The following is a 25,083-nucleotide window of genomic DNA, read 5'->3' as shown; positions in this document are numbered from 1 at the left end:
ACAAATGGTTGTCCAACCTTTTCTTTAAAATCTCCAGTGTTGGAGCACCCACAACTTCTAGAGGCAAGCCATTTCCACTGATTGTTCTGTCAGGAAATTCCTCCTTAGTTCTAGATAGATTCTCTCCTTGTTTAGTTTCCATCCATTGCTCCTGCCTTCAGGTGTTTTGGAGAATAGATTTGACACACACACACCCTTTGTGGTAGCTCCTTAGACAGAATACTTCTATCATGTCACTTAGTCCCTTGGTTCCACTCTGTGCAACCACGGTTCTAGTAAAGGGGGAAAGCATATGGCTTCAAAGGTACCAACATGCATTTGTTTCACCCTGACTGCTTACTAGAGTGTGTTTAAATGCAGAAGGGAGGCTTTGCAACCAAGGCATTTTCCTATAGCAACTGTACATATTTAATATTATTGTTTTGAGTGGACAAATGCCAAAGGTGGAAGGTGCTGGTAATTTATTTTAGTTTCTTTTGGGTGGAATGAAGCTGAGAGGACTTTCATTGTGGCAGAACCAAGGATACCTTTGGGCGAAGCACTGGTTGAATTATATTCTTGGCCTTGGATTATTCCTACTGGGCCGTGAGCCATTTGGAACCAGGCCACGGAAGTGGTGGGTGAGCCCCTGCACTTGCATGAGCAGCAGGCGCACATGCCTGCCTCTTGTGCAAATGAAGCGGTTCACACGCTTGCCCGCCGGTCACACGGAACCATACCCTCTTCAGCCCCCTCCCCCCGCTAGTCCACAAAGCCAGAAAGGTTGGGGAACTCTGAAATAGATGACTAAAAGCTATCACATGTTTAAAAAGTGAAATAAAGGTTTGCCAGTTTATCAGCAACAATTGCACGTTTGCCTTCTACTGTTATTGCCTTGGACTTACATGCTTACATGTCTCTGCCTCTAGAGCTAAAGTATGTGTGTGACAGTGTTATATAAATTAAGAAAGTTGCTGCTTCTAAAATGGCCAGTAATTGCAGACTTCAAATTCCCCCAAATTGCAATTAATAATGTCCTTAGAAGTTCTTCACAAGCTATATATGGTGAATATGGTTCTTTACAAGCTAGATATACATAGCCTAATATATATAATGCAATTATAATGGAAATATTTACTTGAATTTTGAACCTAAAAATATTTTTTAAAAATCTCCATAAAGTTATTTTTATTTCTACATTTTATTTTTCAATTTAAATGTATTTTTAAATATTTTAATATCAATATTACAAGAATATAGGTAATTTAGCTTCAAGTGAATGCATTTATGTTATATTTGAATAAGGATAGGGAAATTAAGGTAGATTGAAGGAAGTTGAGTGTGTGTGTGTGTGTGTGTGTGTGTGTGTGTGTGTCTGTTTAACTGAAAAGATCATCCAGGAAAGTACAGACTAAATCATGCTTTCATTTATTCACTTCATATAAAAATCTCTTCAGAATGCATCTCAACACAATATATAATACTATAACAACATACATTGTGTGAAACTTTCAAACAATAAAATAACCACCTGGAACAATGCAGTGTTCAACAGACATATAAACCCATGTATCATGCACAGCTGTGCTATTTTCACCAAGTAGTCACAAGTTGGACTGAAAGCTTGAAACATAGCTTTACAAATCGGCACTGTACACATGCCTCACAAGCTTTGTTGGAAGAAGTTTCACAGCACAACTATAGTATCAGTTCACATTTTGTCATAGAAACTCACATTGGCTGCTTTAAAAATTGGAAAATGACAGAAGGTTTTGTGGCATTTGCTGGGCGCATCCTTTTCAACCTTTTAATAGTTTCATTTCTGCTGAACACACCATCCTAAATCCTCGCCAGTTACCAAACCATGATTTCCAGAATCCAAATGGAAATGAAATCTCTGGGAGCCAATGTCTGAATGCCCTTTCTGGGTTCCATATGTCTCTTTCACTCTGCTCCATTTCACGCAGTACAAAAAAATTACAAGAAAGGCAACTCTCATTCAGAGTCTTCTACATAAGTAACATCACCACTGACTGGCAATGTTAATTTATATAAATTAATACTTACAAAACATTACATTATATACAATACATAATAAATACACTGTTATAAACAGTACTGGACGTGTAATAGCTCAAGGCAAGTTGAGGAGAAAAGGAGACTCAGCCTAGCAAACATGAATGGGGGGGGGAACACAGTAGGACCAAACACAAAAATTCCACTGAGTTTTGTTTTTTTAAAGGGGAGATTGTCCATCATACAGCATGTTGGTTTTTATATGTAGTGCATTGTCTAATGAGAATACAAAGCTACTTCCTCCTGTGTACAACAAAAGTAAAAAAAAAACAACCAAAAAACAGTTGAGTGGAAAACCATTTGTTTATGTGTGGCAAGTAACACAGGAGAAACCTTGATTTTGTGGGATCAATAAAGTGACGAGTGGTGCAGTAATGCAAGGAGGAGGGCACCCTGCTTTATTTACTGAGTCAAAACAATTAAACTGCAGTTACAACACAAATATTGCCCGTAGAGAGGAAGACTTTCTTCATTACACAGGATTAATAATAATATAAAATATATATATTGGTATCAAACAAGTTTGTGGTGTATTTAGTAGGCGTCTCGAAAAGATGTGGAAGTGTTTATAAAAAAGGCACACGGGTCTGAGACAGGTGCACAAATTTTAAATGCAAAATTACGAAACGGTGTTTTGAGCTGTTGGACCTAACCGGATGTCAGAATCTATTAAGAATAGAAAATATAAATGATTGCATGTCATTCCCTATCCAGCTTGTTCAGTAACGGCTCACCCCTGCCTCCCTACCATCAGGATTATTTTGCTTTTGGCTGACAAAACTTAAGCTGCAATAGATATCACCTGTTAATTCCTGAGCAGTCATTACACACTCTCTGACCCTGATTCCAATCTCGAGGAATTGGAAAGTCTTCTAGCCAATAACAGGTGCTGGCCTAAGAGCCAGACTTGCAGGCTGGCACATGAGACAATCTGCATGTGCATGAATAAAATCACCATTACAGATATAGTACGTTAAGTATCAATCGGCGATGCATCTTTTGTCACAATCTCTATATTAGTGCCCTGCTGGGAATCTCTTTTTCCTGGGTCAATGACACAAAGGGTCTTGGTACTGCTGTAATAATGGATACTGTCACTCTCTTTCTCAGGCCCATCGGAGTCTTCCTCTTCGAGAGTAAGGTCAAACTGGAACTTCTCCATCAGGCCCTGACAGTCTTGGCTGCGTTCTTCAAGGGGAGGGGAAGGGCTCTGAGGAATCATACTTTGATACCAATTACGGTTGTCTTCCAGGGTATCCAAAATATCTTGGGCATCAGGCTGTACTAGGTCTGCCCAGGTCTCCCAGAGTGGATGAACAATATAATCAATGAATCCCACCTGCAATGTGAATATAATAAATGTGTAAAGAAACATTGCTTGCACTCAATATTTATGAATTTTCTCTCAGCTTTACATTTAAAGCAATTAGAAATTATATTAGTATGTATTCATGCTGTGATTTATCTAACAAACCACTCAAATTTGTTTTAAGGATAAAACAGAGTGAATACTAAAAACCATTAAAAACTAGATGGAATTCAATCATAAAATGGTAGGCTAAACATTAGAATCAAATGCCCAGTGGAACTAACATTGATTTTCCACCCATCATCTAAATCTCAGCATATAGGCCAAGATCAAGGCTCTTTCTATCCTATAATCAGGTTAGAAAAAGCCCAAATAATTAGCTTCGCCCTAAAAAAACACTAACAAAATTCGTAAATAAAAAGCTGCCACTATTGCAGCACCAAATATCTTGCTCAGTAAGTTCATTTTATTTTATTCTTTAATCATATCATGCTGTTGCTATATAATTTATGGCAATTACATAAGGAACATCTGTAGAGCAGTATTTGGAGAGCCTTGGTGGAGCAGTGGGCTAATGCCTCCTTAAGTAACACCAGCTGCCTGCAATTAGTGCAGGTTCGCATCCCACCAGGCTCAAGGTTGACTCAGCCTTCCATCCTTCCGAGGTAGGTAAAATGAGGACCCAGATTGTTGGGGGCAATTAAGCTGACTTTGTAATAATGCCGCTTGGGGTGTGTGTGAAAGCCCTAATAAGCAGGCATATACATAGAATGAAGGCTACTGCTAAGCTTGTAAGCCGCCCTGAGTCTTCGGAGAAGGGCGGGATATAAATGGAATTAAAATAAAAATAAAAAAATTTGCATATGAAGAAACTACAAGGTAGTGTCAGTGGGAGCTATTTTTAATTATTAGGATATTCAGACGTAATGGAAATCATGGCATCTGTTGTCTGCTTGAGCTGAAGTGAATCTTGGATGCTTTCCTCCTCCGAGGAGGAGGAACAACACAGAGCAGTTCTTAAGTTTCTGTTCCAAAATTAAAAGTGGTTAATAACTATTTTTTAAAATATCAGAACTCGGGGGAAAAAACTGTTAACAGCACGTCACATTAAACAGTGCACTATGAAAGGACCTATTAACATTTAAATTATTTGGTATGATGTATAGATCGAAGAGGTCTAACTATAAAAGAAATGCTTATTGGATGTGGTTACCGTACTATGAAAATTGCCATCTCACTAAATTGATGGTATCTATTTTTTTTTTAAAAAAATATGACTCCTCTAAGAATCACTTAAAGAAACAATGTAGATTAAAAAATACTATGACATTTTAATAAACTTTGGAATTGGTGTGTTTTTTTTGTGTTAGTATTAAAAAGCTGACTGTTTCTGGGATCTGCTTTAGAACTTTCATGTTATTTTGCTATTTTGTGGAATTTATTTAGGGTTAACATACTTGAGTATACTATCATTCAGTGGAGAAATGTATGACTTTAAGGGGAAATAATGACTGTTCCTGGTATTGTCCATTATGTAATAAAGCTTGGGATTACATTGCTTCTTAGTTGACAAGCAGGATGAACTGGATGGAGGAAAGTGAATGAACAATAAAAGTTACGGAAAAGTTTCTTGTCTGACTGGATTTCCTTGCTTAACTCCAAAAACCGCTGAGTGGCACAGGAAAATAGTTCTCAAAGGAACCCACCTCTGTGCTAGGAAGTTTGGTATGGAAACCACATTTGCCTCCTTCAGACACAACAGGATGCTGAACAAGCCAATACAATTCTATTGTAACTGTTGAGGTACTTTAAGCCAAAAAGTGACAAAACGTTCCTGTAACCTATACCCATTGGAGACTTTTTAGTGAAATCACTTTGCTTGGTTATCAGAACATGGAGAACATTTCCTCTTTACATCCATTTAATAAGGTAGACCTCCAGAATTAAGTTGAGAGTTAATTTTTACAGTATTAGCTCAGGTCCAACCAAACGAAACAAAACAAACCCAAAAGTGAATTACAGAAGATATTGGTTAATGATATAATTAATAATAATAATAAAATATATAATTCCTTTTTGTATGATAATGCTACTATATTTCCTCCTCAAAAAATATTAATGGAATTTACTATAGCTAGTCCCTTCTTATTATCCTCTATGTTAAATTACATAAGACAACACATGATCGCTCGGGTAATTGTTTCAGACATATTTCGTTATCAGATTCCTCAACGCCTTTAACAAGGCCAGAGCTTCTAATGTACTGGAAAAGTTCTTTAAAATTCAAGAGATATTCAGAGATGTATCTGTCTTGAAAGTAGCACACGCTGAACTGCACAGCAGTCAAACCTCAGGAGTTGGTCACAGGGAATGGTTTGCCACATTTTGTATTATGTCATAAAATGCTTTATGGTAATTTTTATGTCATAAAATAGTTTATAAAATTTGCCAAGTTTTAATTCCACATGAATCCTGGATTTTGGATTCATTTTATAAGTTAGTCCATTTGAGATAGCTTGGTTCAAACACTTTTGCTGTATTGTGAATGTTTTGCCCAATTAAAGGTTGCAGACATGAGGGGTTTTTTTAGTAGTATATATAGTTAGAAGGAGAAGGAGAGACTGATGAAATGTCTCTCAGTGGCTCAAACAAAGGAAGCCTCTGCAGTCTAACCCTGGCATTTAATCACAACATGGAAAATGGCTCTGAAGTGCTCACAGTTAACACTGATTACTTCCTTGCAAACGAAAAAAGCTAACAGAGAAAAGGTGCTGCATCTTGTTTCTTAGCAAAACATAAGTGGTTGGAGTAAGAGGACGTACTCTTTCCATTCTTGAAATCTCTGCTACGTGCTGACTATATTAGAAGAGAGGAAATAATGATGCCAGCCAGAAATGTTTGACTAACCTTGGCCCTTGCTAAGACCATATACTGACCCAGCTTATCTGAAGCAGTACCAGTACTGAAATGCTCTGCAGGTAGCCTTTCAGAGTTTTCCAGAAGCATAATGAAGGATTTATGGCAAACAGATTGGCGAAATCTCCTTGTGCTGATGTTAGGAAATGCCTGTTGTATTCTCTTACTGTATCATTCAGTGGAATTTGGAAGTGGGATGATGTATAATGCTGTAGGTATATTTTTTTTACAAAAGCGCAAGAGGCATTTGAAAAGGTGAGATTAACCTGCCTGGTAAGCTAAAAAGAGATGAATCTTTGAGGAATTTAACAGGACATTTTTTAAAGGCCGTCTTTCCCTAAGACTTACTGGTAATACAGATCAACATGATTAATTATAAATTGGAACATTCCTGATCGATCAAAAAGAGAAAAGTCAAATACCTGAGACTTCTCCACAGAAGCTGTGTGCTTGTCACACATTGGGCTGATTTCCATCCCCCTCTCCCGTTCTTTGTCCCCTTGCTGGAAAAACTCCTCCATAATTCTGTCTGTCCACTGCCGATAGAGTTCAAGAGATTTTGTAGGATTACTTAAATCAGCACAATGGACCATATTTCGGAGAACCTGCAATGCAAAAATTATAACATGAAGACTCATATAATCATGTAAAATAGGGCAACATTTTATTATGTACTTATTGGTACTCTGAAAGCAGTTTCACACTAATGAACTTTTTGATTAAAGAGATTTGTTTTAGAAAATTTTATGAAATATATCTAACGTACATTTCCATCAAGAGACGTATCAAATTATTTGAAGGAAGGTCAACTGTAGATATGTAGAATAAATTGTTACAAATTGTACTGGTCACCTGAATTATGCAAGCATAACTTCAAGCCAATTTAAGGTATCTACCAGTTTCTTTAGTAGAAAACGGCTTTGAATAGTTTGATTCTTCTCATGTCTTATTGTAATGAGATTAATGAACAGGAGATAAAAAGATTTGTTTCAATAGTGAGCACTGGCACCTCCTATCAAAAGTCAGAGTAATCTAGCGACAAATGATTAGGAGCATGACTCGGTAGTTTAGGGTTATTTTCATCTCATCTCAGTGCTTATGTGCTAGTCAGTATTTCTCAGTCTTCTGTGAAGATAAAATATAAGAAATATAATAAATGCATATATAAAAATAAAAATATATAATGAAAAATAAGTACATGTAGCCTTCATGACTTTGATTAAGAATGTATGGTCCAGATTCAAGGAGGTTAGGCGTAGATAAAATGGTATCTGATTGTCCACTGAACTCTGTACAAAGTATTTACCTAGACATGTTTCTTTTGTCCTGGCAAATCTCTTTTAAACTGGAGGATTACCTGAAGTAATTCTTAGAACTCATTTTCCTGCTTGCTGCAGTGTGAAGACATTTCTACAACTAGCCTTTTGTCGAGGACATGGAAGACATGTCTTTTTCACTCCAGACCTACTCTGAAAGAAAGCTTCCACCTTTCTTCCTTTGCTTCAAAAGTGATTGGCTTTGGTTTTGTTTTTTTAAAGTTTCTGCCAGCAGAAGCTATGCTAAAGTCTCAGTCAGTTGTAAACCCTGAAAAACTTTGCTCCTATTGGCCACATAAGCCTACGGTAGACTGCTGATTTTCAGAACCATCTGCTTTTTGGCATGGGAAAAGCAGAGCCAAAAAGGCGTTCCCTCTTTGCAACCAGCTGGTGGCAAGTTTATGCATAAGGAAACAGCACCTCTAAATACACCTGCCTGTTGTGATTCAGGGTCAGCCTGTGGGTTCGGCAGTTGGGTCGGAAGACTCAGAGGAGGAGGAGGGGGGTGTTGGAGAGGTTGCTGAGGGGGTTGGAGAGCTTGCTGATGAGAGCCCTCAGCCAGGCCCCTCCCACCTGGTCACGACGCAGACCCAGCTGTGTGAGCCTGACAGCGTGGATGAAGATGACCCACAGCTGGCCCTGTTCAAGGACGCCCGACGCAGGAGGCAGTCAATCAGGAGTAAACAGAGGAAGGCAATGGGGCACCTCGGAAGGAGGCAGAGAGAAGCCACGCCCTGAACTGTATAAAAGGGGAATGCGTGGGAGGGCTGGTTTGCTGAAGGCAACCGCTTGAATAGCTCCTGTTTCATGGTTCGTGTCTTGTTCTGTTTGCTTTTGTATCCATAAATTTGGCAGGCTTAGTTCCAGCCTCTTGCCTTCTTGTAAAAGGGGTTGTCCCTGCCTTTTCTGCAGGGCCGGTAGCAGGCTGGTACAGAACACTGCCCACCTCCTCAGACATTTGGTGCTTCCCTTGCCATCAGTTCTCCAATTCAACCGAGGGATCATGTCATAGGATTGCAGAAATGATACAGAAAATCCATTTGCTTCCTCTCAGTTATAAAAAGTAGCAGGGATACTGGGACTGGGGAAAAGGTCTCTTTTCTCCCTGGCTTCTTTTGCCAATGGCAGAAGTGAGGGGAGAAAAGCAATAGAAAATAGGTTTTTATTATTTATTTTTTTAGTGCCAGAACTCTGATCCCACAGTGTTTAGCCACTGGCTCCAAAGAGAGCATTTCTCTCAGTCTTTCTGCCCTCTACTTCTGGGGTTGGACAGAACCTCTGTTCTGCTTCAATGTTGAGGCTTAGTACAGGTTGACCTCGTAGTTATTTCCTCTTTAAACTGGTAGGATTTTCTGCACAACAGCATTATAAGAGCCAAATTACTGTGGAAGAGCCAAATTACTGTCACATTAACTAAGGATCAAAAGGGCCCCAAAGACATCTTGCCACACTAATGAAGAGATATAATTTAAAGATATTTAGGTCAGATTGTCATTCCGATGGGTGCAAATTATTTCAGTTTAATTCTTTCTATCTGGGACATTTTTATGAACAAAAGAGTAACTATTATCCCACTAAAGGGCTTTGCTTTTACTGATTAACTACTGCCATGTTAGAAATGAAAAATCTTTATCAGTCAGGTTACCATTAAACAGGAGAGCAATAAGTATCTTCTGCACTAAATAGTGCCGCTAAGTTAATTTTTCCTGTTCTCGAAATTGTATTCTATGGCATGAATATACAAAGCACAAAAGATTAGAATCTGCATAACCATAGAATAAAAGAGATTCATAGAAGAAATCTGTTCCAACATTTGTGCTGCTGTGTGTACTATTTGATGATTTTAAACATCCTTTTAAATATTTTTCTGAAGTGACATCTTTATATGCCTCTTATTCTAAAAATATAGAGAGATTCAAGACAAGAAAATAATGAGGCAAATGTTCTGCGTCTATCACCATTAAATAGGCAAATAAGTAGAGAAAATATTCAAATGAATTCTCTATTTTTAAGTAAAATATCCTTGTTAACATTTCCTGATGGTGAGGCTAAATACTTCATCCATCAACATGTAAGGGACATGTTGTGTGAATTGCACAACTTTTGCCACGCTATTAATCCAAGGGAACTCTGAATTGCATTCCTTGTGCTGTAGGATCTTGTTTTTCCCCAAATAGTTTGGAGGAAAGAAAAATTCAAGCCACCACAGACTACTAAATTCTCTCCTTGAGGAGTAATTTATGTGATTATATTATTTACATACACAAAAGTCCCATCCCTAACATAGGCAGACATTTATACTGGGAGAGCTTCAGTAGTATCCAAATGACTCCATCTACAATTTCCAACTATTTTTTTCAATACTCTTTCCTTTATTCAAACACTGCCTTATTCACTGCTATGTTAAAATTGGACTTCCTTGCTATACTGAAAGAAATATACCTGTGCTGCAGAAAGGCTAGTTCCCTGCACCAAGCAAGAATGTATTACATTGGAAACTCATGGGGGGGGGGAGGGAGGGAGGGAGGGAGGGAGGGAGAGAGAGAGAGAGAGAGAGAGAGAGAGAGAGAGAGAGAGAGAGAGAGAGAGAGAGAGAGAGAGAGAGAGAGAGAGAGAGAGAGAGAGAGAGAGAAGGTATGACAGCAAGATAGCTTCACAAACAGACCTGTATTCTATCAGTGTAGTTATCTAGCAGGAGGACTCCAGAACTTGTAACTTTTTTAGTTTCTACCATCGTCTTTAAATCTGCCAGAAGCGACATGTGCTTGGACATATCTGTTGCCAAGACCTACATGAAAGGAGAAAGATTTTTTATTTTTATTTTTTAGGGAGCAAAACATCATTTTCTGTTTTAACAGAGTGTTATGCAGAATCACATTCTTACCATGTCTATCACCATTTTCCTGAGAGTTTGACGTTGTTTCTTGGTCAGATTGTGGAAGATGTCACAATGCTCTTCTTGTAGGAGTTTAAAACCAACAGCAAGATGGTGGTTTTCCAAGACGGACTCATCATTGTACATTAAAGCAAGTTCAGAATCTAAATGAGAGAGCAGTTATGTATTTAAAAGGACTCCATTAAGTACCATACATGATTTTATATCTATGCAATGGCTTTTGTAGCTAAGGTATCCTTCATTATGCTTGAAATAATTTATTTTTAAAAGAGAATATAAATAAAATTAATGAAAGAATTAAAAGAATTCTTTAAAATTCTTAAAGGATTGTAAAAATAATTCAATGGGTAGCTGAAATAAAAGGCCTCAGATTCTAGAATTTATTAATTAAAAGTAATTTCTCACTACAAAAGTTAATTATTACATGTTTTATAAGATTTGACTACACACACACATACACTATACTAATGTAATTGTGTAAAATATCCTTGCAAATAATTAATATTCTTTTCATGTAGCATTCCAACTAATAGGATGCATCTTTTAAATTTTATTTCATTAACATTACTTTTTAAAACATTTGAAAGATCAGATCAAAGATCTATGCAATATAAAATATGGGTTCAAACTACATCCAGCATAAAGATTTATTTATTTATTTATTTATTTATTTATTTATTTATTTATTTATTTATTTATTTATTTATTTATTTATTTATTTGGTTTATATACCGCCCTACTCCCAAAGGACTCAGGGCGGTTTACAAGGCAAAATTTAAAAACAATACAATATAAAATTAAAATAAAATAAAATTAAGTCTAGCCGCAAAAAATTAAAATCACAATTTAAAAACATTAAACCCCTCAGTCCAGACCAGATAGCTCAAAGAGCCAGGTTTTTAGGTCCCGGCGAAATGAACGAAGGTCGGGGGCAGTCCGGAGTTCCGTTGGCAGTTGATTCCATAGGGCAGGCGCGCCCACAGAGAACGCCCTCCCCCTGGGAATCGCCCGTCGGCAATCCTTGACCGGTGGTACCCTGAGGAGGCCCTCCCTGTGGGAGCGCACAGGACGATGGGAAATTGACGCTGGCAGCAGGTGCTCCCTTAGATAATCCGGGTCCATGCCATTTCGGGCTTTATAGGTCATCACCAGCACTTTGAATCTCACCCGGAGGGCAACTGGAAGCCAATGCAGCTCGCGGAGAAGAGGCGTTACATGGGAGTATCGGGAGGCTCCCATCACAACTCGCGGGGCCGCATTCTGCACCAGCTGAAGCCTCCGAGTGGTCCTCAAGGGCAGCCCCATGTAGAGAGCGTTGCAGTAGTCTAAACGGGAGGTCACGAGTGCATGGGTGACTGTGCGTAGGGCATCTCGGTCCAGGTAGGGTCGCACCTGGCGCACCAGGCAAACCTGGGCAAAAGCCCCCCTGGTCACGGCTCCTATATGATCTTCCAAACTGAGCCGTGAATCCAGGAGGACGCCCAAGTTGTGGGCCCTATCAACGGGGGGTAACACCTCACCCTCCCATGGTTAACGATGGAAAAGATTGGTTAGTCTGAGATGCCGGTATGCACAGCCACTCAGTCTTGGCAGGATTGAGACGAAGCCTGTTTCTCCCCATCCAAACCCGGACCGCCTCCAGGCAACGGGACATCACGTCGAAGGCATCACTGGGTTGGTTCGGGGTGGAAAGAAAAAGCTGGGTATCATCAGCATACTGATGATACCCCACCCTGAAACCACGAATGAGCTCACCCAGTGGCTTCATATAGATGTTGAACAAGAGGGGAGAGAGGACCGACCCCTGAGGAACTCCACAAACGAGAGGCCTCGGGGTGAACCTCTGCCCTCCCGTCAACACCGACTGCGAGCGGCCCAGGAGGTAGGAGGAGAACCACTGTAAAACAGTGCCCCCCACTCCCAACCCCCTGAGACGCCGCAGAAGGATACCATGGTCGATGGTATCAAAAGCCGCTGAGAGGTCTAATAGGACTAGGACAGAGGAACAACCTCTGTCCTGAGCCTGGCACAGATCATTCACCAGCGCGACCAATGCCGTCTCCGTGCTGTACCCGGTCCTGAAGCCCGATTGGTATGGGTCCAGATAATCAGTTTCCTCCAGGAACAGAGGGAGCTGAAGTGCCACCACGCTCTCAACCACCTTCGCAAGAAAGCAAAGGTTGGAGACCAGACGATAGTTGTTCAAAATAGCCGGGGCCAGGGCAGGCTTCTTGAGAAGGGGCCTCACCACCGCCTCCTTCAAGGCGGCAGGGAAGGTACCCTCCCTCAAAGAAGCAGTTATTACTGCCTGGAACCAGCCTCGTGTCTCCTCCCGGGTTGCATATACCAGCCAGGAGGAGCACGGGTCCAATAAACACGTGGCGGAACTCAGTCTTCTCATGATCCTGTCCACCTCATCTGGGGTCACAGGATCGAATTCACTCCAGGTAACATTCTCTAGACCGCTCGATTCCTCCCTGTCAGTCTCTGCCCAGTCAGAATCCAAACCGGCTCAAATCTGAGCGATTTTGTCCATCAGATGATAGCTAAACTCCTTGGCCCGCCCCTGCAAGGGCTCCTCCCTCACCTCCTGATTAAGGAGGGAGCAAGTCACCCTAAACAGGTCGGCCGGGCGATTATCTGTGGACGCGATGAGGGCAGCGAAGTAATTAGACTTCGCTGTCCTCATCGCCGCGAGGTAAGACCTCGTAAAAGTTCTTAACCGCAATCGGTCAGACTTAGACCAGCTGGATCTCCAACAGCTCTCTAGACCTCGTCTCTGACGCTTCATCTCCCGGAGCTCCACAGAAAACCATGGAGCCCACCGGGATCTGCGCCGGGTCAGGGGTCGCAAGGCTACAACACGGTCAAGCCCCTCGGTGGCAGCCCTTTCCCAGGCATCCACCAAGGTGTCGGCCGGGCTGTGAGCGAGGGGGATAGGTATAGACCCAAGCGCCGTCTGGAACCGTTCCGGATCCATTAGGCGCCTGGGGCGGAACCACCTGGTCGGTTCCGCAGCCCAGCAGCGGGGGGTGGCATAGCGGAAGACCAACTGCAGGAGGTGATGATCGGACCATGACAGGGGGACAATAGTTGGCGAGCCCCCTCCTAGATCATCAAACCACTGCCCAGATAAGAAAACTAGGTCGACAGTGTGTCCTCCCCCATGAGTCGGACCCTGAATTACTTGGGTCAGGTCCATGGCTGTCATGGAGGCCATGAACTCCCGGGCCAACTCAGATGACCCTCCCAGAGAAGGCAGGTTAAAGTCGCCCAGAAATATAAGTCTGGGAAACTCAACCATCAACCCTGAGAGGGCGGCGAGAAGCTCGGGCAGGGCCGTTGCTCCACAGATGGGCGCCAGGTATATTAGCAACAAGCCCAACTGAGCCCCAGGGCCACACCTCAGGAGGAGGGATTCACTCCTGCCTATCTGTACAATAGTGGTCTCCCGCAGACATAAGGTCTCCCGTATAACTACCGCCACCCCACCGCCCCTGCCCTGAGCCCGTGGCCGATGTAACACACAGAAACCTGGAGGGCAAAGCTCAGTCAGAGGGACACCTCCCTCTGAGCCCAACCAGGTTTCTGTAATGCATGCCAGATCCGCGTGTTCCTCCTCGATCAAATCACAGACGAGGGGAGCTTTGTTCACAACGGATCTGGCATTAAAGTACACCAGCCTGAGCTCAGGGGCCTGATCCCTCTCACCCCCGGATAAATGGGTACCAACTGGAGGGTCAGAGCACGTCACCGCTTGAAGACAGCGGGGGCGCAATCCCAGGTGTTGATATGACCCTCCGTGTAACCGCCTGCTGCTGTTCCCAATCGTCGTGAGGATTTGAAACCCCACCCCAATGCCAGGGAAACCAGGAGACCCCAACCCCAACCCCATCTCGCCGGGAACCATTTCAGGCCCGGACTGACAACCGGTTGGTGGGGTACACCCCAATTCCCTCCCAACCCTACCATTCCCACCCCCTAACCCTTTAAAACAGCCAGCTAGAAAACATATTAGGGGCCTCTTAATATATCTCCAAGATATGATAAGATAAGATAATCTTTGTCATTTTTTACTGTGGGCACAACGGCACACATCAAAAATGAAATTTAGTTGCCCGCTCTCAAAGTGAAACATATACATGACACACACCTAAAACATACAATACAGAACATATGTATAGACCCACACCCCTACATATACATAACAATATCTATATAAACAAAATCTCAAAATCAACCTTCCCTTATTGCTAGTTTTCCAGTAACCAGTATTCAAAAGCCTTTGGTTTGAACTTTTAAACTTGGTTCATTAATCTATTAGGATGCTCTCAACTCACTTCAGATAAACTCCCAGTGTATCAGTTTAGCATTATTTTACTGATTATGTACTTGGCTAGTTATGCTTGTTTCTGTGTACTTTTAGTAAGTAGCATGGAAATTGGGAACCTTTGCAATGTGCAGATGTGGCCTCCATTGATAAGTCAACTCTGATATTCTCAACTTCACTTCTTAATTATTCTAGATTTTGACTATTTTTAATAAGAGAGTTCATGAGAATTATACCCATTGTATGCATATGGGTGTACTCATTAAATGAACATAGAACTCACTTGTATTAATAAGGAACTGATTGGAGACACCAGGGTGATCTACATCATGAATTGCTGCTGCAAAAATTGCTGCCAAAATTTCTAAATCAGTGAATACAGCCTAGAAATAGAAAAGATCAACACATAGACTTCAATGATAAATACAGCTCATCAAGTATCTGTTAACTTATTAACAACCTCCATAGGAAAAAAATGTGCAATTAAATCTGTACATAAAGAACTGAAATCTTTTTTTAAAAAAGGATTAGCTACTGCCAATTCATTTTGACTATGTATCTGTGTTTTGATTTGGGTTTGGGGGGGAGGGGGATGCAGTATTTCCAATACATCCCTGGTAAAACATTAAAAAGTAAAAATATAAGGTTTGCATCTCATGTTAAAGCAATTTTTAAAAACATCAAAAAATGCAGAATATTGCATAGGAGGTTATTAATATGATCTCAAAAATGTAAACTCACATTTATATTCTTAGCAATAAATTTTAAATAAATATCTGAACTATACAATACAACTTAATTAGTGCAAATCTAGCTTTTATATTAATGAGATAACATAAAGACATATTAATGAGTATAAGAATCCATACATTTGGGAAGGAGGTGATTGCTGAGAATAAACAAAAAAAACATTAAATGGGATACAACAGAAGACTGGAGAAATGGATGTCTACTCGTTACATGTTTTGTAATCTTCTAAAATATTATGGGATGGGGTATACTGTTCGCTTCAAGCAATCCATGGATTTACATCAAGATGGCAGATGACAATTTGAAATTCTATAATCTCATCTAATTTCTTTATGTAACAGGTTAGAAATCAGTTAATTGATACAATTGCCTTGTGTGAAGGAACTTGCAGAAACAGTTGTGCTATATCAGAGGTATCAAAGCAAATGAATGATGCAGGAAATTTTTACTTATTTTTACATTCAGACTATTAATTATAGCATGTGCTATGACAAATCACCCAGTACGAGCAAACTATTTTGGAAGTATTGTTTTGTCAGGGGTGGGGGAAGCAACTCACATCCAAAGCTGGTGTGGACAGAAGAACATGAGTAGACTGGGCTACATCAGCTGCATGGAGACTATTATGGTAAGCTACGTCTGTGTGGTAGTGGTCTTCCAAAGTCATCATGTAAGCTATAAAGGTGTCTGATGAGATTTTGAACGTCTTCAGTAGATCTCTTTCCTATTCAGAATAATAGAAATTACAAGTAGTCAAGAGTATGATAAAAACCCAAAGCCTTCATTACTGAGAAAAGATGAAGTTAGTACTCTTTTATATATATATATATATATATATATATATATATATATATATATATATATATATATATATATATATATATATATATATATATATATATATATATATATATATATATATATATATATATATATGGCAATTGGAAGATGAAAATAATAATAACATCACAATTACTAACCTGAAAAATTGCATACATAATGCAAGTGAGAGGTCTACTGTGTGAGTATCTTGCAACATTAAATATATTCAATCCCCATTTATTCAGATCTTCTAGCTCCTAAAGAAAAAAAATAATGAATGTATAATGCGATCACAAGGAGAATGCGGCCATATGTAAATTATAATTGCATTTATATGGAGATATCAAATCACTTTTTCCTTAACACCTAAGGATATGAATTTTAACTACAGTTACAATTAGTTACCCCAAAAATATGGTATATGAGAGAATAAATAATTTATTATATCAACTAGTTTCTGAAAGTGTGACATTCCCTATCTTCCATTTTCCTTATCCCTCCCATTGAAACTGTTTAAGTGGGAGTTGATCTATACCACTTTCAGGGCTGGGAGAGTTCAGAAATTAATTGTAAGTTTTGCAGATAATTCTATCAATATTTTTCCCCCTCTTACCAATAGTTTCTAACACTTTAGGATTAGAACTTTCTTCTTAAGAACGTATTTGTCCTGAGCCACTTGCCTTGTTATTTTCCAAAGCTGTATCTAAACCTTTGAGTATTTCCCCCCCCCATCATAGCATAGCAGAAAATTGCCAAGATCATTGGGGGGGGAGGAGTGAGGGAAACAGATTAAACTATTCCCTTTAGCTAAGTTAATTTCAAGTTTTATTTTCAGTACAGTAATTAGCAACAAATTTCATGGAAGAAGTTACTATTACCATTTTTGCAAAGCAGTCTCCTCAAAACAGATGGAAACATAAAAAGTATTTGTGGAGTATGACTAATATGTCTTGTTTACATATGTATTTGTATTCTTCATTTAAAAAAATACAAATATTATGAACCACACTGACCTTAGCTAAATGATCTTCCTTTTCTGTTTTCACACCGAATCTTGAAATACTAGTGTTATTCAAGCTTGAACTGTGCATTAACTTTTTTACACCACTGATCTGTGTCATAACCTGTTGTTTCTTCTTTTTCTCTCTATCCTTCTGTGTAGGAGAAGGAATCTCCACATCATTCTGCTTATCTGTATTAAAAAAGGATAAAAATTAATTTATAATATTTATTAAGCACATTGGGTTAGATCCGAATAGACTATTTTGTGCCTGACAAGCTTTTGAAAATGGGCAGCTATAGAATTTCAGAATTGTTTTCAAAATTGTCAGACACAGAATGAAGAATGCATTTATTCCTTTGTTATTTTTAAATTAGATTTATATCCTGCTTTTTATTCAGAAGCTCAGCATAACACTGACCGTTCCCTTCACCTATTTTGCCCAATAATAATATGTGAGGTAAGATTGGCTGAGAGGCCATGACTAGCCCAAAATGATCCATGATTATCTGCTCTAAGCTAGAGTAAAATTTCTTGAGAAAACTAATTTTGCAAGAGTGCAAAATTATTGCAGAATCCTGGAAAGCATTAATGGTTGCTAGGTAACAATTTTCTTCAGTGTTTCTCTATTTGTAAATATTAATAATAATGCTAATAATATTGTTAATACCGGTACTGTAAGCCACACAGTCATGGAAGTGAAATAGGCAGCTGTATAAATTTAACAAATTAATTAAATATTTGCCTGCACATATAATTAATTCTGCATGTTACTGCCCAAGCTTATGGACACATCGTTATGGTATGCACACCTGTAACATTGACATTGAACAACCTTCCCCTAGTTTTGTATTCTTCAGAGAGGAAGACTTCAATTCCCAGCATTCCTTAGCCTCCATGGCCAGAGCTGAGAATTCTGGAAGTCAGAGAGCTGAATTACTCTCAGCTGAAGAGCATGCAGATGAGGAAAGGTTATCAAAGAACTTGTCCCACCACATTTTGCCCTGTTAATTTTATAGCTTCCTAGATAACTTCCCGTTTCCTCAATCTCCTCTGAAAAGAAATCCTTTCACTACCACAGAGATTGTTTCCTTAAAGATACTGAAATGTTGAGGTTGGCTTTGAGTGACAGTTTGCTCAAAGGTTTTTTTTTACAAGGAAACAGATCCAATGTTAACTAACATACCTAGGAAAGTATTCGAAATATATTCAGAGACTTGATTCCCTGATCGGCTCATTTCTGAAAGATGTGTCAGCTCCCGGTTTAACATTCTCTTGAACTGTTGGTAATTAGAACAAAAAAACTCAGGTTAAAGATAGTCTGTTTATCTTACAGGTGGATACACAATGCATCAACATCCATATTAATTAGAACATATACCACACGACTAAACAAGACAGTCAGAAATACATTACACATTACAGAAATATATAACATTACAAATACACACAAATGAAAAATATTTTCTAGTTGTCATGCAATCATCCATTATTACATAATAAGTTTATGGTTTAAAAAAAGTCTTTTTTTTAAAAAAAAAATGGTAATTACACTTTTATATAATTCTGGAAAACTATTTAGATTTTAGAGCAGGTTTTGATTTCATGCTTTTAGGAGTCCTTTAAAGATGTCTGATGTCTGTCATTTTTCTACTTAGAAAGGCAATTTCAACTTGCAGATATTTCCTGACAGGAACATTAATACAGTATCATGTGTATAGCTTATATACGTTGCTATTCAACATAAAACAGTGCTGTCAGTTTGCATGCCATCTTATTAATATTTTAGAGTTATCTGATTTTAATCCAGTATGAGTTTATTATTGATCAGTGATAAACCTGTTTTTCTGTTTATGATATATAGTAACACAAAGTATGTTTAATCTGACGTATATGGAACAACTTGATTATTTCTTTTTTATTATTTAAACCCACCTTGACATATTCCCAAAGATACAAATAGTTTGCCTCAGACATTTTTGGAAGATTTTGCACATCAAAACAAGAAATTTCCTATGCGGAATCTGCAGATCAGAAGGAGGAATTTCTCAATAACAAGAACAGCCTGGAGCCTTTGTCGGTGAAATTCTAAAATTCCAGCAATCCTAGGTACTTGTGGCTACACATTAGCAAGTATTGCTTTCAAGCCTAGGATGAAGACTAGGCTGGAAAGCAATGCTTGCTAATTGTGTAGTCATGAGTACCCATGATTGCTGGAATTTTAGACTTTCACCAACAAAAGCTCCAGGCTATTCTTGCTAATGCTGGTGTTGAAAATTGCACACACGTGTGCGCACACATGGACACATACAAACGATATGACTTGCTGCATGAAGGAACCAGAAGATCTCATTCAAATGTTTGCAGCTAGTTATCTTAAAGCACTTTAATGTTTGGCAGGCTGAAGAGGTATCCCCTTCCAGAAAGAACTGTGCAGTTGAAGTGAGAGAGAGAGAAAAAATAGGAATAGTAATTGCTTTTCACAGATATTGCTGTCTTTAGCAACAGACTCATCTTTTCCAAAGATAAAAGGGAGGAATCCCTGTGTATATGTAAACAACACAAAAGGAAGCAAACAATGAGTGCTCCTCTCACTATTAGGGCTTTTATGATTGCATTATACAGTCTGTCCACAGTGTAGGTTTTCTACCTTATTATTACTGTACTTCATTCATATTTACTTAAGTTTTTTGAAATCACAGAGAATGCACCTCAATATATTAGCAATGTTCAAATGAGCAATACCTAACCATGCTCATTCCTGCAACATGTTGTTCATGCAGCTTGAAATCTGAGATTTTCATATCTTGCTGACATCCGTTCCCTGAGAAGTAAGCCTCCCAACCTTCAGTAAGACATTTCTTCCCTTACGTCTGTTAAAGACAGCAGTCTAAACAATGCAACTTGAGATTCCTGACTTTTTACAAAGTGTGGGGTGGGTAATTTCGTGTTTCATATACGTGCCAAGTGTCAAGCAGAACCAGCTCCTTTGAAGCCAGATGCGGTTACTACTAAATGGAAAATAATCCAAGATGAAACAATGATTGCCAGTGAAAACATACGCAAATTACTCCTCTTTCCCTTTCCATCTTCAGCATCAGGAAATTCCTAAGAATACAAGTGAGTGGATAAATGCTACTTTTCCTAATTAGCAGCCAGAGTTGTTTTATAAGGTGAAGATTTCCTCTCCCCCAGGCCTGTCCCTTTTCCTTGTTAAGGGCTCCTATTCATCTGGTCAAGAGAACGCCATGGCAACAGGACCACGTGACAGGCCGTCTCTTTTACTGGAAGGCTTCCCTTTAGATCACCGTCTTGCAGCGATGACGGTTCTGCCAAAGAAACCCCGCAAGCTATGGAAACCAATTAGGAGCTAATTTCAGAGTCTTAAAGAGCCCAGCCAAAAAACAGGGATCATCCCAGCGTAAACTTTCTTATGGTTAAAGAGAGAGAGAGAGAGAAAGAGAAGGGCTAATTAGCAGATCCGAAGTATAAAAGCTGCTTTCAGAAAATCATTTCTCCCTCCTTACTGGAAAGACAATTAAGCTCTCAATAATAAACACGGCACCCTAATTTAGGTCACAACAAAATAGGAGCTCTGAACAGGTTAATAGGTTTGCGTTAATCTCAGAAAAGAGTGATATTAACTTATCTGTGTCCTGAATGTGTGTATGTCCCCTTATTCAGCTGCTACCTTAATTGCTTTTAGGCTAGCCTTTTAGCCATGGCCACAGATCAGCCCCATTTCTTGCATCATTGCCTTTCCCAACAGCATGCCTTTCCCCTTTCAGAAATCAATGGAATGAATACCTCAGGGAGATCAAGTGATAGGGCAGCAGCAGCGTGATAGCAACTGTACGCCTGCTGCCTCTGTGGAACAAGCCTGGCCTCCTCCCTGCTTATTTTTATATTATCCATCCCTCTGCCATGAAACTCCAACTTTCAATAAGAACAAAGTTATCATAAACGAAGGGCTGAAAGGATTCTAACCATTTTGTAAAAGTTGTGCTCAATTTCCTGCAGCTTTTATAGTCTGGAATGAGAATGGCTCTTTGAAGCAAGGACTTTTGGCGAGCCCAATATCTTTGTTGCCTTTCTCATTCTAAGGCTCTCCTGTTATCCAATCCATGACAGAGAGAAGGCAGAGCAGATTATAAAAAAATACAGCAAATATTCTTCCTCTTTTTAAAATTAGTGTTTACCGTCAAAAATTAAAAACAAGATGCAGATGTTTTAGCCACCGTTAAGGTAGATGTTGATGTGCAAAACAACCAGCACCTTGTCTTCACAACCAATAAGACCAACAAGTACATGCCGATATCTATGTATTGTTGTCAAGAGTTATATGAATAGCATGCAAACTGTACCCAAATTGTCTATTATAAAGTGAGAATATCCCATTCCAATTTGCTAACTGTTGATTTCTAAAATTTGAAAAGGTACTTAGGATGCTTGAGTTTCTTTAAAATTCATTGTGGTATGAGAGAGTTCATATATATCTAAAATTGAACCTGACCAAAAAACCCCCTACACTGTAAATAAGTATGATCACTCATTATCAAATTATTTGAAAGTTTGCTTCTTCCTAAACATTAGAAACAAGATTCCAATGAATCATAACACATAAAAGTTGGTGATGCTTTATCATAGTCACAGAACTAAATAGAGGCCTGTCAAATTTAATATTGCTTTTAGTTTTTATGGAGCTTCTATAAACAACTGGTCAAAAAAACAGGATGTATTTTGATCTCAGAAATATCCATCAGAGACTGCAAATTCAAGTGACTGTAGCCATCTGATCGGAACAAACTCTTCAGCACCCTCCATCTAATGTTTATCTCATTTTATTATGGCATATAAAGATAATATTATATTGTAGACTAATTACATACTCTTCAATAGCTGGAAAATTGAAACAATACATATTTCAATACCAAAACTGCCTTGCTAATAGTTGTTGTTGTTACATTGCTAATGATGTAACATTTTGGGAGTTAGGAGGCCTTAAAATTCAGTGAATGAATAAATAATCCTAGAACATGCAGCCTATCTATGATTTGTCCGAAAAAAGCAAGATGTCAGGATATGATTTAGAAGAACATCCAATGTTTAGTACCCTTGGGTTATTATTCCTATTAACTCTGCTATGATCCATGCTTTCTGATAAAACATCTCTCTGAAGCAGCGAACCAGGCTGCCATGGCTACCTTATGCTAATAGTGTACTACGTTAATAATGTTTCTGTTTTTATTTATGTCTTAAATATTGAATATGGAATGCTTTGAATTTTAAGTACACCTGTAACCAACATTTGAAATGCTAAAGGCCAGGCACAGTCACTGTATTTATATAACAGCTACGTATAAAACTGTGAGGCTTTGAAATATAAACTGCATTATGCTTATAAAATATTTCCTCTGGCAAGTTAAATGCTAAATGTACAGTTGCCTACAATGATAGATAAACTGAATAGGAACCTTTGGAATTGCCTGTTTGAATTTCTGCTTCAAAGAAGATACTATAGAAGCAGTCACAAGAACACAGATAACTTTGATCTGCGTCACTCTCCTCTAGCTCATGGAGGTTTAGTGCCGAAAATGTCATAAGATATAGACAGGAAAAGGTGTAAATGATGCTCAATGTGAAGGTCAGAAATCCTAGCCGTGTGGGCACATGGGAGAATAACTTTCAGCTGATGAATCTCATTTAAGACTCACATCAAAGAACTGATAGGACTAGAGTGTAGGCAAATCTTAAAGTATCCCAGAAAATTGGAGCAAAAACGCAGCCTAATATACAGTATTTAGTTTCATACTTGTAATCGCCAAATAAAACACTGAGATATGAATCTGAAAAAGAGACTGAAATGATTAAGAAGAGATTTAGGTTAAAACTTGATAATGGAGAATTGCTTTTATTCATTTTTTTGAGAACTTGGTTACCTACCTAAATAATAAAAATTGGCACAAAGTTTTCTATGAAAACAGCATGGATGTTCATTTAATACTCATTGATTTGCTGTAGTCATAATAGTGAGAGTTGAGACTTTGAATTTCTCAAGAGTAGAGATGCGAGTTATATCCACCTCTAGCTTTAAAGTCAAGAATTGCAGCCTGAAAAGACTATTGAACAATCTGGGTGGGAGTAATAAGGTCTGGAATTAAACTATAGTGAATATAAGGCTGGGGACTGCACCTTCAGGCTGACAGAGAACATTTTAACTGTTTTAGTGGTTTTAGTATGCAGTAAAGCCTGACAATAACAGGTTCCTCCAGGGTGTAGCAATTCAAAGGAAAACCAATCCAAATGAAAGAAGCTTATGGTTCTCATTGAATTTGGACAAGACCTTAACTCAGGGGTAGGCAACCTTGGCTCTTTTATGACTCATAGACTTCAACTCCCAGAATTCCTGAGCCAGCTAAGGCTTAACTGAACACATGATTCCACCGTTTTCATCATGTAGGTAAATGTTTTCAGCTTGTGCCACAGTATTTGAAGGAACAACTTCCACTATATTCCTGCCCATATTTTAAAGAGAATCTTTGGGGGACCCGCTCTAGCCATTCTCACAGATTCACAGAAGTCTGCTAAGCAGTGGTAGCTGCCTCCTTTTGAAAGGCTGTGTTCCGTAGTGAATGTCTGGCACTGGTTTAGTTATACTTTTGTAAAGCAAGCCAAATGCAGTTTCATTTTATTCTTTCTCGCCTAGTAAAGCATTATTTCTGTAGCAATAGATATTTACCTTCCCTGCTACTGTGTATTCATGTATTGTTTATTTTGTACATTTTATACTATGCTTAATGCCTATTTTTATCGATAATTTAATTTACAAAACTATTTAAACTTTATTTAATGTGAAGTAGTGTGCAAACATTTTAGATAAATAATTTCTGTCTCCAGTGATTTTTATCAGGAAAGGACCATATGTCACTGGCATTATATAGTCCTGTGGAATTAGAAAAAAACAATTGACAGCTACAGGGATAAATACTGGGCTGCAGATTATCCTAAACTCTATTTTTGATTATCAGGTGTTAATCCTGATAAATGCCTAAACACTGAACAATGTCTTTTTGTCACATAAATCCATGAATACTCTGAAGTGTATCCATTTGTAAAATTGGTAATAAAGCAAAGAAAATAAATACTTTGGATTGAGTAGTTTGCGTTGACTCATAAATGCAGCACCATACATTTAAAAGAAAATGCAGGTTTGAATGATATTTATTCATTGAAAATCAAATAACATTTTATATTTTTAATCAACAATGCTGCACATATATGATGTATTGCAAGATTACACATCATGTTTCACATCTAATTAGACAATCTAAAATTCTAAAATCTTAAAACAATGGTTGAAGTATACATAAAGCTGCCTAAAAGAGATTCTAGTTGTGTCAGTTTCCTGTTTTACACGTTTTGAAACTACTATAAAATAACGATGACCTGTTTAAGTTTGTCTGATATTGAGTCATTCAGCAAATTGATCTGCCTATTGTAACAGTGACTGTGATGGGAGCCTTGCTTTGGTTGTTTTAAAAACATTGTGACATTTTTTTACTTTCAAATCTTTGGGTGTTACTATTTTATATTTACACTATAGCTAGGTAAAGATTCATTTTTCATTTTTGTAGCCTTGTTGATGATTTTGCCTTCTCCAAGCTAATGACATCAACAAATGATAGACTA

At 38.6% G+C, this 25,083-nt stretch overlaps 1 protein-coding gene across 3 annotated transcripts in view; it reads right to left on the bottom strand.

Moving 5' to 3' along the window:
• Window positions 1-1,390: 1,390 nt before the first annotated feature.
• Window positions 1,391-25,083, bottom strand: part of PDE4B (phosphodiesterase 4B) — a gene marked incomplete at its 5' end in the record, with an annotated part of 236,368 nt that continues 212,675 nt past the window's right edge. For all 3 annotated transcript variants that reach the window (XM_081323957.1, XM_081323958.1, XM_081323959.1), the window contains 9 exons: window positions 1,391-3,394; window positions 6,703-6,885; window positions 10,262-10,384; window positions 10,481-10,635; window positions 15,106-15,205; window positions 16,132-16,296; window positions 16,553-16,651; window positions 17,408-17,586; window positions 18,581-18,674. In XM_081323957.1, the coding sequence (XP_081180083.1) occupies window positions 3,029-3,394; window positions 6,703-6,885; window positions 10,262-10,384; window positions 10,481-10,635; window positions 15,106-15,205; window positions 16,132-16,296; window positions 16,553-16,651; window positions 17,408-17,586; window positions 18,581-18,674 (1,464 nt within the window). In that variant the 3' untranslated portion in view covers window positions 1,391-3,028. The remainder of the gene's footprint in view (window positions 3,395-6,702; window positions 6,886-10,261; window positions 10,385-10,480; window positions 10,636-15,105; window positions 15,206-16,131; window positions 16,297-16,552; window positions 16,652-17,407; window positions 17,587-18,580; window positions 18,675-25,083) is intronic.

This window comes from Vipera berus (assembly GCF_964194415.1).
Source record: "Vipera berus genome assembly, chromosome: 3".
NCBI classification, from domain to species: domain Eukaryota; kingdom Metazoa; phylum Chordata; class Lepidosauria; order Squamata; family Viperidae; genus Vipera; species Vipera berus.
This window is presented reverse-complemented; position numbering and strand designations above follow the sequence as displayed.